Genomic DNA, 17,280 nt, shown 5'->3' with positions numbered 1-17,280 from the left:
GCACTGGGGGGGGCGGAGGGGAAGGCAGAGAGCCCCCCCACCCTTGGGGTACCCCTGGGTGCCCCCCTCCCACCCTGGGGGTGTAGTGCTGGGTCTGGGGGGGGGTCCCCGCCGCCCCCTCAGGCCTTGTTGAGGGTCCAGAGGGGGTCGAGCATGCTGAGGGGGTCGTCGGTGGGCCGGGGCCCGCGCAGCCCCTCGCCCGCCTGCGCCTGCAGGAAGTGCTGCTTGTTCATGCGCTGTTTGCCCCCGAGGGCGGCGTCCAGCGTGAAGGCCTCGGGCGTGAGCGACGCCAGCAGCTCCAGCGAGGAGCAGGGGGGCGCGGCGGGGGGCACCGGGCCCCCCCCGGGCACCTCGGGGCTCCCCGGTCCCTGGGCGCTGCTGCTCTGGGGGGCACCGGGGGGCTCGGGGAGGGGGGGCTCGGGGGCAGCGACGCCGTCCACGGCGCCGTCGGGCAGCGCCTCGGGGTCGGCGGGGTCGGGCGGGGGGGTGGGATCGGGCCCCCAGCCCCCCCCCGCCTCCCCGCTGGGCCCCCCCGGCTTGACGCTGAGCTTGGCGATGGTGGCCTGGATGGAGCTGATGGGCACGTCCCCCCCCAGCACCAGGTCCTGGGGGTCCTGGGGGAGGTAGAGCTGTGGGAGAGAGGCCCCACCATGAGCCAGGGGGGTGGTGGACCCCCCCCAGAACCCACCCAGCACCCCCCTGACCCCACACCCACCTTGGGGGAGGCGCTGTTGGTGGCCCGGGGGGCGGCGGGGGCCCCCACGCCGTGGCGCAGCAGGACCTGCTCGGCGTGGAGCAGGACGGCCTCGTAGCAGAACTTGAGGTGGAGCTAGGGAGGAAGAAGAGGAGGAGGAGAAGGTCAACCACAGACCCCCCCCCAAGAGCCCCCGTCATCCCATGGTCCCTCCACGCCCTTCCAAGGTCCTTCATGGCCTCAAGGCCCACCACGGACCCCCACGGTTCTCCATGGCCCACCACAACCCCATGGCCACAACTGTCCCTCCACGGTCCCTCACGCCCTTCCAAGGTCCTTCATGGCCTCAAGGCCCACCATGGTCCCCCACGGTTCTCTGTGGCCCACCACAACCCCACGGCCACTCATCATGACCAGAGTCCCTGATGGCCGCTCACACTCCCATGGCCCCAGCTGACGTGGTGCCCCACAGCCCCATGGCCACCCAATGACACCCACAGCCCACCGTGGTCCCCCCAAAGTCCTCCACGGTGCCCCATGGCCACCTGATGACACCCATGGCCCACCACAGCCCCCCAAAGTCCTCCATGGTGCCCCACGGCCACTTGATGACACCCACAGCCCACTGTGACCCCCCAAAGTCCTCCACGGTGCCCCATGGCCACCTGATGACACCCACAGCCCACTGTGGCCCCCTCCCCAGCCCCAGTGGGGGCTCCCACCCCTCCCCAGGGCCCCCCTCACCTTCTCCTGCAGCATGTGCTTGCGCTGCTGCCGCATCCGCCTGACGAGCTGGGCCAGCTCGGGGATGCCGTTGCCGGCCTCCAGCTCCTGCACGGCGGCGTAGAGCAGGCAGAAGGCCCCGGTGCGGCCCACCCCGGAGCTGTGGAGACCCCCCACCGCAGCTGTGAGGGGCCTGAGGGTGGGGGAGACACCCCACAACCCCCCCCCAAACCCCCCACCCCAGCCCTGCTCACCTGCAGTGCACGACGAGGGGCGTGTGGAGGGGCCGCTGGTGCAGGTAGTGGCCGTGCACCTCCTGGATGAAGCGCAGGAGGGTCCCCTTGCTGTCGGGCAGGCCCCTGGGGGGGGACACACTTATTGGGGGGGGGACACACTCACAGGGGTGGGGGTCCCCATCTCACCCCCCCAGGAGGCTGGAGCCCTGTGGTCCCCCCCCATCAGGAAGGAGCAGCTCAGGGGGCCCATAGGGCTGTGGTGGCCCCCCCAAAGCTGCACCAGGACCCCAGTGTCCCCCCTGTGTCCCCCCCAGGTGCAGCAGGACCCCAGTGTCCCCCCCCGTGTCCCCCCCAGGTGCAGCAGGACCCCAGTGTCCCCCCCCAGCTGCAGCAGGACCCCAGTGTCCCCCCCATGTCCGCCACCAGCTGCAGCAGGACCCCAGTGTCCCCCCCCCCGTCCCCACCAGCTGCAGCAGGACCCCAGTGTCCCCCCCGTGTCCCCCCCCAGCTGCAGCAGGACCCCAGTGTCCCCCCCGTGTCCCCCCCAGCTGCACCAGGACCCCAGTGTCCCCCCCCAGCTGCAGCAGGACCCCAGTGTCCCCCCCATGTCCCCCACCAGCTGCAGCAGGACCCCAGTGTCCCCCCCGTGTCCCCCCCCAGCTGCAGCAGGACCCCAGTGTCCCCCCCGTGTCCCCCCCCAGCTGCAGCAGGACCCCAGTGTCCCCCCCCGTGTCCCCCCCCAGCTGCAGCAGAACCCCAGTGTCCCCCCCCTGTCCCCCCCCAGCTGCAGCAGGACCCCAGTGTCCCCCCCCGTGTCCCCCCCCAGCTGCAGCAGGACCCCAGTGTCCCCCCCCGTGTCCCCCCCCAGCTGCAGCAGAACCCCAGTGTCCCCCCCCTGTCCCCCCCCAGCTGCAGCAGGACCCCAGTGTCCCCCCCGTGTCCCCTCCCAGCTGCAGCAGGACCCCAGTGTCCCCCCCCGTGTCCCCCCCCAGCTGCAGCAGAACCCCAGTGTCCCCCCCCTGTCCCCCACCAGCTGCAGCAGGACCCCAGTGTCCCCCCCCGTGTCCCCCCCAGGTGCAGCAGGACCCCAGTGTCCCCCCCCGTGTCCCCCCCAGGTGCAGCAGGACCCCAGTGTCCCCCCCCGTGTCCCCCCCATGCCATACAGCTCCGGCCAGGAGGTGAACTGGAGGTGGACCACGGTGCGCCGGAGGCTCTGGTCGCGGTACTGCAGCGTCATCATCCTCTCCACGTGGGTGGGGGTGACCTTGAGGCTGGTGAGGACCAGGGTGATGGGGCCCTGCACCAGGGGACGGCCCCGCTCCTGGGGGAAGTACCTCAGCACCTTCTGCTGCGGGGAGGGAACGGGGTGGGGGTCAGCAGTGGGTGCAGGCAGCCCCCACCCCACCCAGGGTAACCACCTCCCCGGGGGACCCTCCTGTCATCAGGTGGCTGTAGGGCACCATGGAGGACTTTGGGGGGTCACAGTGGCCTGTGGGTGTCATCAGGTGGCCATGGGGCACCATGGAGGACTTTGGGGGGCCACAGTCGGCTGTGGGTGTCATCAGGTGGCCATGGGGCACCGTGGAGGACTTTGGGGGGTCACGGTGGGCTGTGGGTGTCATCAGGTGGCCATGGGGCACCATGGAGGACTTTGGGGGTCACAGTGGGCTGTGGGTGTCATCAGGTGGCCATGGGGCACCATGGAGGACTTTGGGGGGGCCACAGTGGGCTGTGGGTGTCATTGGGTGGCCATGGGGCTGTGGGGCACCACGTCAGCTGGGGCCATGGGAGTGTGAGCGGCCATCAGGGACCATGGTCATGATGAGTGGCCGTGGGGTTGTGATGGGCCATGGAGAACCGTGGGAGACCATGGTGGGCCTTGAGGCCATGAAGGACCTTGGAAGGGCGTGGGGGACCATGGAGGGACACTTGGGCCCATGGAATGATGGGGGCTCTTGGGGTTCTGTGGTTGACCATGACGCCTTGAAGAACCATGGGGGTCATGTGAGAGCATGGAGGGGGGTTGAGGGCCTGTGGGAGGTGGGTTGAGGTCATGGGGGACCATCAGGCTGTGGGGAACCATGGAGGACTTGGTGGGGGGTGAGGTGGGGCCATGGGAGTGTGGGTGGCCACCATGGAACTGAACCATGTCCAGGCTTTTCTTAAACCCCTCCAGAGATGGTGACTCCACCACCTCCCTGGGCAGCCCCTGCCAATGGCTAATGACCCTTGCTGAGAAGGGTCCACACGCCCGTGGCCGGGCTCTACCTTCTCCATCTCCTGCTCCGACACCAACATGACGACGACGGAGACCTTCTGCTCGTAGACCATGAGCCAGAAGTCGGCGGCGGTGCCGAGCAGCGGGGCCTGGGTGGCGATGAGGGGCGGGCAGTAGGGCGAGAGGTCCTCCACGCGGCTGGCGTTGATGTAGTCGTCCTTGCCCGAGCGCAGCACCACGCGGTTCCTGTCGTAGGGCATCACGTCCTGGTGCCGGTTCTTCATGGAGTAGCAGCGGGCGATGGCGATGGAGAGCTGGCGGGCGTCGCGCTCCTGGGCCTCCTGCAGCTCCTTCCACACCCCGTCCAGCCCCGGCCCCGCCGCCAGCCCGCGGAACCGCTCCAGCTCCGCCCGCAGCCGCGCCACCCGCTCGGGCTGCTCGTAGGGGTCGCGCTCGATGAGCTGCACCCCCTTGGGCCTCCGCCCCTCCTTGGCGTCCGCCTTGGTGGGCTGCAGCAGGGGTTGCCCGCCGGCTGCCGGCGAGCCCCCGGGCTGGCTCTCGGGGCTGGAGGACAGGAGGTCGTCGGTGGTGGAGCTTTGGCGCTGGAAAGGGGCCTCCGGGGCGGGGGGTCTCGGTGGCCCCCCCAGCGCTGGGGGTGGCATGGGCAAGGCGGGCTGCGGGGAGGGGGCCGGGGAGGGGACGAGGGGGCCTTGGACTACCACGGGGCCCTGGAGCTGGCCCAGGTTGGGGCTGGGAGAGGGGGGGATGTGGTGGGGGGTGGGCTGGGTGGCGGGTGGGGGGGGGCCCATCTGGGTGCTGGGGGGGGCAGGGCTGGGGCAGAAGGGCAGAGCAGGGGGTCTGGGGGGCACGGGCTGCAGCCCCCCCAGCGCGGGGTGCAGGGGCTGCGGGGGGGGGGCAGCGGGGGGCCTGGGGAAGGGCAGGGCCCCCGTGGGGGGGGCGAGCCCCTGGGGGGGCAGCTTGTCCTGCCCCGGGAGCTGGTAGAGCTGTGGGGGCTGCCCGGGGCTGGCAAAGGGCTGCTGGGCAAACTGGGGCTGGGGGGGCAGCTGGGGGGGCAGCTGGGGGGGCAGCGGGAAGGGTGGGGGGAGCTGGGCTCTCCCGGGGGGCAGAAAAGGGCCCGGGGGGAAGTGCTGGGGGCCCTGGGCCCGAGCGGGCGCCTCCACGCCGGGGGCGAAGGCGTGCGGGGGCTGCCCGGGGGGGAAGGGGGGTTGCCCGAAGGGCTGCGGCCCCCCCTGGGCGTAGGGGAAGGGGGCAGGGGGCCCCCCCGGGCGCTGCGGGGCCAGGAAGGGGCCCGGGGGCCCGGCGGGGAGGCGCGGGGCAGCGCAGCTGGGGATGGGGCCCTGGATGCTGTCCACCGTGGTGGTGGCCGGGCGGGCGCCGGGGGCCGGCTCGGGGGCACCCATGGGTGCTGGCCCCAGGGCGGGGGGGGCGAGGGGGGTGGGTGCGGGTCCCCCAGGCTGGTGCAGGCCGTAGGGGGCAGTGGGAGCAGGTGAGGAGCCGGGCAGGGGGCCGTGCTGCGGGGACGAGCGCGGGGGGAGCACGTGGGGCCCCCCGTAACCAGGGGCTGGCATCAGCGGGGCGGGCGGGAAGAGCTGGGGGGCAGCGGGGGGCGCTGAGCTGGGGGGGGGCCCGGCCGCCTGCGGGGCGCTGGGCTGCAGGAGCTGCACCGGGACCCCCCCCAAGGGGCCCGGTGGCGCGGCGGGCGCCGGGGGCAGGTGGTAGTGGGCGGGGGGGAGCGCAGGGAAGCGGGCGAGGGGCTGCAGGGGGGCGGCGGGCAGGAGGGGCGGGGGGCCGGGGGGCCGCAGCGCGGCGTCGGGGGGGGGCAGGCGGGCCAGGTGCCCGGCCAGCACGTCGGGGGCCAGGCCCCGCAGCTCCTCGGGCAGCTCCAGGCAGCCCAGCGGCACGTCACCCTCCGCGTCCAGCTCCGGGGGCTTCTTCTGCAGGGGGGGTTTGGGGGCGGTGGGCCGAGGGGGGGGCTGCTTCTTCAGCTCCCTGCGGGGAGGCAGCGAGGGGGGGGGTCAGCAAGGTGGGTGCTGCCCACCTACCCCCCCTCCAGCACTGGGAGCCACCACACCGACACCAGGAGCCACCACACCAGCACCAAAACCCAGCCCAGGCCACCCAAAGGTGCTTCCCACCACCCAGGGGTGTCACGAGGCGGGGGCTCAGCCCCCAGCCCCCCGCCAGCCCCATGGTGGGGGGTCTCTGCCCCACTGACCTCTCCAGGAGCTGCTGCCTGCTGGCCTCGGCGGCGTGGCAGGCGGCGCGCGCCTTCTCCAGCAGCTTGGCCGCCTTCCCCTCCAGGTCGGTGTAGAAGTCCTTCCCCTCCTGGGATTTCTTCATCAGGTCCTCGTAGGCTTCATAGGAGGCCACCAAGGTCTGCACAGTGGTGTTCCACCTTGGGGGGGGACAGGGATGTAACACCTGGTGTCCCTGCCCCTGAGGAACCCACCAGCACCCACCTGCTGTGGACACCGGGTGCAGGACTGCTGGTAGCCTGTCCCTTGGAGGCCACCAGTGACCCACACTGTGATTTGTAGGGCTGGCCCCAGGCACCCAGACCCCACCAGGCCACCCAGACCCCCCCAGGGCATTGTCACCCCCCTGTCCTGCCCCACACACCACTCACTTGTGCTCCACCTCGGCCAGGGCCTTGCGCACGGCGGCGTACTTGACGTTGGCGTCCGTCAGGGCCTTGAGGACGTTCTCCTGAGCCGCCAAGTTCTGCTCCAGGTAGACCTTGATCTGGTCGTACTTCTTGAGCTGCTCCTCAAAGAGTTTCTGCTGAGAGACGGAAGGGTCTGAGGAGGCTCAGGGGGAGGTTGGGAGGGGGCAGAGCTCCTGCTGCAGCCTGGGACACGTGGCACGTGAAGAGAAATCCCCCAACGGTGTGCCTGGCACCCACCTTCATCTCGGAGCGGTCGGTGGTGACCAGCGAGGTGGTGATATCATCCTTCTGGATCATCTCCCGCAGCTGCTGCTCCAGGGACAGCCGCTGGTCCCTCATCTCCTGCACCTTGCTCAGGATCCTCTTCAGGTTCTGCAGCACCTGCTTGTCGTCTGGGGGACAGGGAGGGCTGAGCAGGCCCCACCAAGGAGGTGGGGTGTGGGGTGGGGAGCGTGGCCAAGCCCTCCCCGCTCACCTTCGGTGAGGGCGGGCGCGGGCAGCGCGGCGCGGACCTGCTCCAGCGGCCCGCTGAGCAGGCGGAGGTTGCCCAGGTGGAGGTTCATGGCGCGGTGGAGCTCGGTGTTGGTGAAGCTGGCCTTCTCGTGCACCTCCACGTACTTGGAGCACTCCTTGCTCACCTCGGCCACGCCGGGGGACGGCGGGGACCCTTGGGGTGGTGGGACCTTCCCCAGCAGCTCCTGCACCTTCCTCTCCTGCGCCTCGTCCTCCTCCAGGAGGTCGCGGATCTCCTTCAGCGAAGCCTCCACGTCGGTGAAGACCCCGGAGAGCACTGGAGGGGACAGAGGGACGCTGGCCAAGGGCTCCCCACACACCTCCTACAAGCTCTCCTGGCCCCCCCCCCAACCCGCTCAGGCACCGACACGGCAACCTGAGGAACCAATCTGGCTGTGGGCAAGCAGGGAAGGCATGGACAGCCCAGCCCAGACGCCTGGGTGATGGGCTCAGGGCCTGCCTGCGGCCACCAGCAGGATGATGCTGGCCCAGCCTGTGAGGAACCAGCATCCCCCACAACCACCCCACAGGAAAACACTCTTTGGGGTGAAGAAGTTTCTCTCAGGAAAGGATCAGCGCCGTTTCCACCACACCTGCCCCCAGGGCCGGCCCACCCAGCCCCAGTCCCACCCAGTAGATCCCAGTGTCCTCACCCTGCATGGACTGGACGAGGTTCTTGACGGTGTCGGGGCGCACGCTGAGCGCGGCGCACTTCTCCATGAGCACGGGGGGGATGTGGCTGTACATGTCCAGGTTGTCCACGGTCTCGGGGTCCAGCTGCAGGGAGTCCATGAACTGGCTACAGGGGACAGAACGAGGCCCTGAGGGGGTGCAGGGCCACCCCACCCCTCCCTGCAGGTCCCCCAACCCAGGGGACAGCACTGCAGCATCGCCCCTGATGGCATCAGCAAAGCCCCAGGGGGGATTTGGGGACTGGAACCCACTGGGGGATGAGATCTGCCCCAGAGGTGGGCAAACTGGGACTTGAGGGTCCCAGTTCAGCATGAGGGTGACAGATCAGAGATGTCTGTGTTCCCATTGGCACTGGGGTGGGAAACCCAGTGAGGAGATAACAGGGACCCCCCTGTGCTGGGGATAATGGGGACCCTCCTGTGCCAGGCCAGGACACCCAGCGAGGGGATAATGGGGACCTCCCTGTGCTGGGGATAATGGGGACCCCCCTGTGCTGGGCTGGGAAACCCAGTGAGGGGATAATGGGGACCTCCCTGTGCTGGGGACAACGGGGACCCCCCCTGTGCCAGGCCAGGACACCCAGTGAGGGGGTAACAGGGACCCCCCTGGTGCAGGGGATAACTGGGACCCCCCTGTGCTGGGCTGGGAAACCCAGTGAGGGGGTAACGGGGACCCCCCTGGTGCAGGGGATAACTGGGACCCCCCTGTGCCAGGCCAGGGCACCCAGCGAGGGGATAACGGGGGGGTCTCCAGCGGGGAGGAGGTGCCCAGGGCCCTCCTCAGGGCCAGCTCACACGTACTCCAGCACTTCGTTCTTGGCTTCAATCTTGGCCATCACGTCCCTCAGCAGCTTGGCCTTCTCCTCGCTGTGGGAGAGAAGAAAATAACCCTTCAGTGCCATGACAGGAGCAGGGAACTGTCACCCACTGCCACCCACTGCCACCCACAAGCACCCTGAGCCCTGTGGGGAGCTGCTGGAGCCTTGGCTGTCCTGGCTCTGCCACACGTGGCCCCGTGGGGCAGCAAGGCTGACAGCTCCTGGAGAGGAGCCAGACACAAGGACACCTTGGGGACAGTCACCAGGGAAGCCACCATGGCTGGTTTGGTCCCCTCCAGCTCCCTGCAGAGGGGCTGAGCTGGGGCACGGGCTCCCAGCTGAGCTGGGTGCTGGAGATGGGCAGCGCCAGCTCCCTGACCAGAGCCGTGCCCGCCCGGGACGCACCTGTAGAGGGAAGAGGCCTCGTGGGCAGCCATGGGCACCAGCTTGGCGAAGATATCGGGGCCGGTGACAGCCGGGTCCGTGGGGTTGACAGGGAGGGCTTTCACCAGCGGGGCACCTGGGGGTGGAAGACACAACACGTGCCTGAGACCTCCATGGTGGACAGCTTGTGCCCAAGGTGGGTCCCTCCCGCCCAACACCTTCATCCCTGGCACATCCTGGCAGGGCATCACGGCACGGAGCCCCGCTGGTCCCCAGAGCCCCCGGGGATTCACCCTGTGACCACCAGGAGCTGGCAGAAGGCACTGCCCACCCTCACCTTTCACGGACTGCAGGGTGTCCAGCGCGGGCACGGCTTCGTGGTAGATGAAGTCGTTGTCCTTTTTGGCTGAGTTGTACCTAGAAACAAGCAGGGATGCCACGGGGGTGAGGGGTGGGGGGCACCCCCGGCTCCCCCAGCGGGGTCAGGCACTGCCACCCTTGGGCTTGGCTCCAGGGAGAGCAAAGAGCCCCTTCCTCAGGCAGCTCAGGGTTTCTGAGCCATGGAGGACGGTTACGTGCCCCCTGCATGGACTCACTTGCCACCGATGACATCCATGGTGAACCTCAGGGCTTCCTGGACGGTTTCTGGCTGGCCCTGCAGACACGAGGGGGGGTTGGCACAGGCAGGGAACAGGTATCGCTGTCCCAGGGGCTGATGGCAGCCCTGGGTGCCATGGCCACCGCCCGAGTGTGCCCAGGGGCCAGCAGCAGCCCAACCAGCCACCTCTGCTCGTCATAGAACAGTTTAGGTTGGGAAGGACCTTTAAGATCATCGAGTCCAACCGTTACCCCAGCACTGCCAAGGCCACCACTAACCCATGGCCCTCAGCACCACATCTACACGGCTTTTAAATCCCCCCAGGGATGGGGACTCCACCACTGCCCTGGGCAGCCTGTGCCAGCACTTGACAACCCTTTCCATGAAGAAATTGTCCCTCATCTCCAATCTAAACCTCCCCTGGCACAACTTGAGGCCGGTTCCTCTCGTCCCATCGCTTGTTACCTGGGAGAAGAGACCGACCCCCCCTCGCTACACCCTCCTTTCAGGCAGTTGTAGGGAGCGAGAAGGTCTCCCCAAAGGAAGGGAGAGGCCTGCAGGCAGCCCCAAATCCCCCGTGCCCCAGTTTCACACACAGACCCCATCCCCAGGGCTGCCCTCGGTGTCCCAAACACGGCAGCACCGACACCAGGAGCTGCCCACGTGCTCCTGGAATGCCTAAAACCAACCCAAAGCCCTGACAGACCAAGTGGCCAGGAGACACCAGAGCCTTGGGCTTGGCTGGACGTCCCAGAGGGAAGCACAGCGATGCTTTGGCTTTGCCAACCCCCTGAGCAGCAGGGAAAGCTCTTAAACCGACACCAATCCTCCCTGGCTCAGCACAGCAACTTTCAAAAGCCAATTACTGCTCCCAGAGGGAGCAGGAACGCACCTTTGCCAGCTTGATGGCTTCGTTGAGCTTATCAAGCGCGCTCTGGAAGTAGATGACCTGCAGAGAGACCAGGAATTAGGGCTGGCACAGAAGAGGGGGCCTTGCTTTGCACAGGACGTGCCACCACCAACCCCAGGGGCCGCAGTCCCTGCAGCCTAACGGGGCTTTCCCAGAGCACCCACAAACACTTGAGGAGGGTGAGGACGTCAGTGCCACACGCGTGTCCCCAGGCCCGTGGACACCCAGCGTCACCAGCGTGACCACCTCTTCCAGGACTCAACACCTCCCCCCAGGGCGGGACCATGATGCAGAGCCCAGACTGGAGGAGATCACAGAATCACTCAGGTTGGAAGAGCCCTCTGGGATCATCGAGTCCAACCATTGCCCTGACACCACCATGGCAACTAGACCAGGGCACTAAGTGCCATGGCCAGGCTTTTCTTAAACCCCTCCAGAGATGGTGACTCCACCACCTCCCTGGGCAGCCCCTTCCAATGGCTAATGACCCTTGCTGAGAAGAAATGCTTCCTAATGGCCAACCTGAACCTCCCCTGGCCAAGCTTGAGGCTGTGTCCTCTTGTCCTAGCGCTGGTTGCCTGGGAGAAGAGGCCGACTCCCACTGCGCTCCAGCCTCCCTTCAGGTAGTTGTAGACTGCACTAAGGTCACCTCTGAGCCTCCTCTTCTCCAGGCTAAACACCCCCAGCTCCCTCAGCCGTTCCTCGCAGGTCAGACCCTCCAGACCCTTCCCCAGCTTGGTGGACCGACCCGGCTCTGCTTACCCTCTCCCCAAACTTCTGCTGCTCCTCGGCCTGTTTGCCCATGTGCAGCTGCAAGAAAACACATGTCGGTGGGGTCAGAGCTCCTTCCCTCGAGGAGCAGCTTTGAAATGGGCCAGAAAACCCCAGGCTGGGGTGGAAGTCAAGGGCAGGTCCCCCCCCAACGTTGCTCTCCCCACTTACATGGGCCACAGCAGCAAAATAATAGATTTTCATTTGAACCAGCTTCTTCCAGTCCTTCTGGATCTTTCCCAGCAGCGAGGCCGTCTCCGAGTTCTCCAGCGCCCGGCAGGCCTCCTTGTAGTAATCCACCACCTACAGGGAGAGAGGAGGGGGGTGTTAGGGACCCTCCCAGGCAGCTGGATCCCGGGTGGAGCCGAGAGCAGCACGGGGAAGGAGGGCAAGGAGGATTCACAGGCACCGGTGCTTGTGCCCAAGGTCTCGGATCACCTGGCCAGCACAGAACGGACAGTGGGGACCGCATGGGGGCATTCTGGGTGAGACCCAGGGACTAGTGACATCACCAGGATAAACCTGCCCCCACGGAGGGTTAGAACCACAGACTGGTTTGGGTGGGAAGGGACCTTAAAGCCCATCCAGTCCCAACCCCCTGCCACGGGCAGGGACACCTTCCACCAGACCAGGTTGCTCCCAGCCCCATCCAACCTGCCCTTGAACACTGCCAGGGAGGGGGCAGCCACAGCTTCTCTGGGCAACCTGGGCCAGGCTCTCACCACCCTCACAGCAAACAATTTCTTCCTCACATCTCATCTCAATCTCCACCCAGGCGATGCCAGCACCCCACACCACTGTCTGAGCAGCGCTGACGCTGCGCAGGGTCCGGGACACCCTCCCCCAGCTCCCAGTCCCACGTGTCGCCCCGTGCAGCGGGAGCAGGGCTGTGCTGGGAAGCGCTGGGGCAGGAGCAGCCAGTCCAGCCCAGCAGAGCTCGCCCAGGAGCTCACCTGGGCGCTGATCCTGGCCACGAGGAAACTCTTCCTGTTGTCCAGCATGGACTTCTCCAGGAGACACTCCTGTGCCTGGCCCTGATGAAGACACAAGGGGAACACTCAGTTTCCCTTACACCTGGGACACCCCCCTGCATCCAGGCCAGCGCCAGGCCCCACCAGCTACAGCCCCTCTCGTGAGGGCTCAGCGCAGTAACCACCCACCCCAAGGGGTGCCTGAAGAGCCTGGGGACGAGCAGAGTGGTGCAGAGCCTTCCCTCTGCCCCACTGCCCCCCAAATCCTCCTCCCTCCCCACAGCAGGGAGCCCCCACACCTACAGCAGCCCAAACCCCACGGACAACAGCCCCACCGGGGTCCTGTCTCCCCCAGCTCCAAGCACTTGGACTCCACAGGGACCACCCAACCCTACGAGCACCCCTCTCCTCATCAACCAGCAGCTGCCCCCGAGGCGGGCAAGGAGCCACCCCAGTGCCACCAGGAGAAGAGGCAGAACCCAGTTCCTACCAGCATGAGGTTGATGTTGAGGTTGAGGATCTGGTGACTCATGTCCACGCTGTAGGAGTGAGGGAAGTGGTCCCGCAGGTAGGTGAACGCCCCGGCGGCACACTGGAAGTGGGTGCAGGAAACCTTCATGCCCTGAGAGGAGGGGACAAGGCACGTCAGGCGCAGGGACACGCTGCTGGACACGAGGAATTCATGGAGATTCCACCAGACTGGAAGAGCAGCAACCTCCTTTCACACAGGGGTGGGTTTTAGGGTGATAAACCCCACATCAGCAGGGGTCAGGTGTTCCCTGCGCTGCTCGTGCCTCCTCTGAGAGCCCAAAAATCAACTGCCACGAGCCTGGAGCGAGTCCCTGGGGGCTCAGAGGGCTCTAAACACAACTGTGGAGGGGAGGTGGCCCCTCTACAGCAGGGGCAGACACCAAGAGATGGTGTCGAACATCAACGTGCTCATAACCACCATGGTCACAGAGGAGAAGGCCTCAGTGCTGCTGGGTTGTGCCTGATGTGGAAGAGAAAAGTCGAGGGAGGACCCAGGGGATCGTTACCTCCTCGGACACTCTCTTGTCCATGGCGCCCAGCATGGAGTGCAGCGCACCTGCGGAGAGAGGAGGGCGGCTCAGGGGGGTGAGGGAACCTGCGAGGCCCCGCTCCCCCCAAACATCACCCCTAGGTCCTGCTGGGGATGGAATCATGGAATGGTTTGGGTGGGAAGGGACCTTAAAGCCCATCCAGTTCCAACCCCCTGCCACAGGCAGGGACACCTTCCACCAGACCAGGTTGCTCCCAGCCCCATCCAACCTGGCCTTGAACACTGCCAGGGAGGGGGCAGCCACAGCTTCTCTGGGCAACCTGGGCCAGGCTCTCACCACCCTCACAGCAAACAATTTCTTCCTCACATCTCATCTCAATCTCCCCTCTGTCAGTTTAAAACCGTTCCCCCTCGTCCTGTCACTCCATGCCCTTGTCAAAAGCCCCTCTCCAGCTTTCCTGTAGCCCCTTCAGGCACTGGAAGGTGCTAGAAGGTCTCCCCGGAGCCTTCTCTTCTCCAGGCTGAACAGCCCCTGGGTGGCCCACAAGGACAGCTGCTCTTACCCAGGTTGTAGAGGATGCAGGCCTGCTCATACTTGATGTCCTCGTGAGTCACCGTCTTGCCCGAGAAGATCTCAGTCCTGCGAGGAGAGAAGCCCAGAATCAGTGAGGTTGGAAGAGCCCTCTGGGATCATCGAGTCCAACCACTGCCCTGACACCACCATGGCAACTAGACCAGGGCACTAAGTGCCATGGCCAGGCTTTTCTTAAACCCCTCCAGAGATGGTGACTCCACCACCTCCCTGGGCAGCCCCTTCCAATGCCTAATGACCCTTGCTGAGAAGAAATGCTTCCTAATGGCCAACCTGACCCTCCCCTGGCCAAGCTTGAGGCTGTGTCCTCTTGTCCTGTCACTGGTTGCCTGGGAGAAGAGGCCGACTCCCACTGCGCTACAACCTCCCTTCAGGTAGTTGTAGACTGCACTAAGGTCACCTCTGAGCCTCCTCTTCTCCAGGCTAAAGCCCAGTTACTGGCTGTAGATATCTCCTCAGAGCCAACTGCCGCCTCGTGGCTCAGCTCAGACATCCTGCTGAACCCCCAGGGCTGGGCAGCATTTCCCAGGGGGTCCCCAGGACACCCCTGTGCCACCCAGGGGCTGGGGAGCCCATCCTCCCACCCACAAGGCCCTGGAGAGAGGGGAGGGGCTGCTCCTCACCAGGCGATGGGCACGGCCGCCTCCTGCTCGGCGCCCATGGGGATGCGGCTCTGCAGGTAGTGGAGTTGGCCGAAGTATTTCCGCAGCGTGCTGCAGCCCTCGAAGTCCCTGGGCACGTTGACGGCGCTCTGGAGAGAAGAGAGGAAGAGGAGGAGGAGGAGGAGGCTGTAGATCTCACCACAATAAGGCCTGCCTGGTTTGTGGTGAGATCTACAGCCCCCGTGTCTGAGGCACTGGCTGCCCAGGGCCGAGGGTGTGTCTCTAACCTGCTCAGCGGCCCCCAAAATCGATGACCCCAGCGACTAACACAAGTATTTGGGCTCAGAGCTGAGAGCCAAGGGCTGATTTATCCCCAGCAAAGACCTCAGGCACCAGCCTGACTGCACAAAGCGATTCCTTCCACTCACCACAGAACTTGTATTTAACACAAACCCCCTGAATTCAGGGAGGTGGATACAGCAGAGCCCTGACCCCCAACCCCTGCCCGCTCCTTGGCAAGCTGGAGTCATCTGGGGCGCCCAGGACGCAGCCCAGCTGCTGGAAACCCCGACGTGGGGCACTGGTGAGGAAGAGGAGCTGCTGCAGCGCTGCTCTGGCACAGATCCTGCTCCAGGGAGGCAGTGGGAGCTGGCAGACGTATCCAGCCACCCCTGGTGTGGCTCTGGCAGGTGTCACCAGGGCTGAGAGGGATTCGGGATGGAGCCCACCTCACCTGCCGGAGCAGCTCCAGCTTCCGCAGCTCCTCGTTGTAGTTCTCCGGGTTCTCCCCATAGTTCTTCAGGACAAACTGGAAGAGGAAGAGAGGGGTGAGAGCCTGGCCATGTCTGACCCCCAAATCAGAGTCACAGACTGGTTTGGGTGGGAAGGGACCTTAAAGCCCATCCATTTCCACCCCCCTGCCGCGGGCAGGGACACCTTCCACCAGACCAGGTTGCTCCCAGCCCCATCCAACCTGGCCTTGAACACTGCCAGGGAGGGGGCAGCCACAGCTGCTCTGGGCAACCTGGGCCAGGCTCTCACCACCCTCACAGCAAACAATTTCTTCCTCACATCTCATCTCAATCTCCCCTCTGTCACTTTAAAACCGTTCCCCCTCATCCCATCACTCCAGGAGGAGTCACTGGTGAAGGGGACAGGTGGAACCGAAGTCACTCCGGAGCCACACCTGATAGGAAGGCAAAGCCCCTCGCTGGCCAGAAGGCAGCCAAGGGCCAAAAGGGAAACGAAACGGGGCAGCGATGCCGACACGGAACAGCCTGTCACCACGGAGAGGAGAGCCAGGGACCCACAGCCCCACTCTGCCCCCAAAACTCCCCACTTTCGAGAAGCCACCACCCCTGGGGCCCAGTTCGACCCCAAGGCCACCGTCCCCTCTGCCACGGCTCCCCGTAGCCACACCGAGGGCCGCCGCACCTTGTCCCCGCTGGCACGGCATGACTCAGCTCAGCTGATCCTCCCCCGCCCCGCTCACACCGCTGCCGGGCTCCGACGGGACGCCGGCCCCCTTCGGCACCCCAAAAACCAGCAGGTGGTGGCACGAACGCAGGAGAACCCCCCCCCCATCCTCCTTCCACACCAATAAATCATGATTTTTCATCCGTAGGCGGCACTAGGAAGCGCCAGGCAGAGGTGGGGCTTGTTTACAGCTGCTTAATTAAATACTTCACCTCCCTCAAGCCACCGGTTCCGTCCCCACCGGGGTGGCAAGGACAGGCCGTGTCCCCCGCGGCCCTCGGTGGCCTCTGGGAGGGAAGGAGCCCGTCACCTCGCATCCACCCTACTCTTAACCTTCCCCAGAAGGGATCAGGGCTTTTAAGCTCCTGATGAAGGCTCTGCCCAGGATGGGGGGTGCTCCAGGGACTCCCCCCTCCCCAACCTCCATCCCCTGGCAGCACCCGCTGACCCCGGCCACCGAGATAGGCCCCGAGGCGAGAGGGACACACATGCTCCTGGCCTTGCTCCCTCTGTGCCACGCAGGGCAGAGCTGCCACAGACCCCCCCCTGCCCTGCCCCATCACACTCCGGAGCCCCCCAGCCCCTCAGGGCCCTTCCTGACGGTGCCCCCAGCACCCTGCCCCTGTCCTCCCCATCTCCAGACACCCCCCCCATCACCCTGACCCACACCCCCCTCAACACCCTGATCCACAGACATCCCCAAGGATAACTCCCTGCCCCACCACAGCCCCCCTAAACCCCCTGCACTCCCCTTCTCTGAGCACTCCAAAGACTCCTCACACCACAAACACCCCCCACGGAGCCCCTGACCCCCCCCTCGCCCACACCCCTCTCCCTCACAGACCCCAAACACCCCCCACAAAGCCCCTCTTCCCCCTTCAAGCACTCGCTCCCCTCACAGACCCCAAAACACCCCTTAGAGAGCCCCGACCCCCCTCCTTAACCCCCCCTAAGCACTCTCCTCCCTCACAGGCCTCACCCCCACCCAGAGCCCCCCCCTCAAGCAATCCCTTCCCTCAGAGACCCCAAACACCCCTCATGGAGCCCCCAGACCCCCTCTACCCCACACCCCAAGCACCCCCTTCCCTCATAGACCCCCCCTCCCTCCTCCCAAGCATCCTCCTCCCTCTCAGACCCCCCCTTTCCCCCTCAGACCCCCCCCCCTCACAGGCCCGTCCCCTCACAGGCCCCTCCCGCGCCCCCCCGGGCCCCCCGGCAGGCCCCAACCGCCCCTTCCCCGGCCCCTTCACCTTCTTGACGGCGGCGTTGAAGGCGAACTCCCCGGCCTCCTTGAGGTCGAGCCAGATCATGGGCATGCGGGGCACGGCCTCCATCCCGGCCTGCGCCCGCCGCCGCCGCCGCCGCCGTCCGCCCG

At 66.5% G+C, this 17,280-nt stretch overlaps 1 protein-coding gene across 1 annotated transcript; it reads right to left on the bottom strand.

Annotated features, from left to right (window-relative positions):
* Window positions 1-23: 23 nt before the first annotated feature.
* PTPN23 (protein tyrosine phosphatase non-receptor type 23) lies at window positions 24-17,280 on the bottom strand. Its single transcript, XM_068404392.1, has 25 exons — window positions 17,156-17,280; window positions 15,163-15,237; window positions 14,451-14,578; window positions 13,799-13,875; window positions 13,252-13,301; window positions 12,705-12,836; window positions 12,197-12,277; window positions 11,415-11,546; window positions 11,235-11,282; window positions 10,455-10,511; window positions 9,561-9,619; window positions 9,302-9,381; window positions 8,986-9,100; window positions 8,564-8,629; window positions 7,724-7,869; window positions 7,033-7,347; window positions 6,795-6,949; window positions 6,519-6,670; window positions 6,108-6,287; window positions 3,922-5,881; window positions 2,817-3,001; window positions 1,672-1,776; window positions 1,439-1,577; window positions 716-829; window positions 24-629 (listed from the first exon to the last, which is right to left on the bottom strand). The coding sequence occupies exons 1-25, from the start codon at window positions 17,237-17,239 to the stop codon at window positions 120-122; spliced, it is 5,145 nt and encodes a 1,714-aa protein (XP_068260493.1). The 5' UTR covers window positions 17,240-17,280; the 3' UTR covers window positions 24-119.

This window comes from Nyctibius grandis, chromosome 7, assembly GCF_013368605.1.
Source record: "Nyctibius grandis isolate bNycGra1 chromosome 7, bNycGra1.pri, whole genome shotgun sequence".
In the NCBI taxonomy this organism is placed as follows: domain Eukaryota; kingdom Metazoa; phylum Chordata; class Aves; order Nyctibiiformes; family Nyctibiidae; genus Nyctibius; species Nyctibius grandis.
Note: the sequence above shows the minus strand (reverse complement) of the source record. Positions and strands in the feature narration are given on the sequence as shown.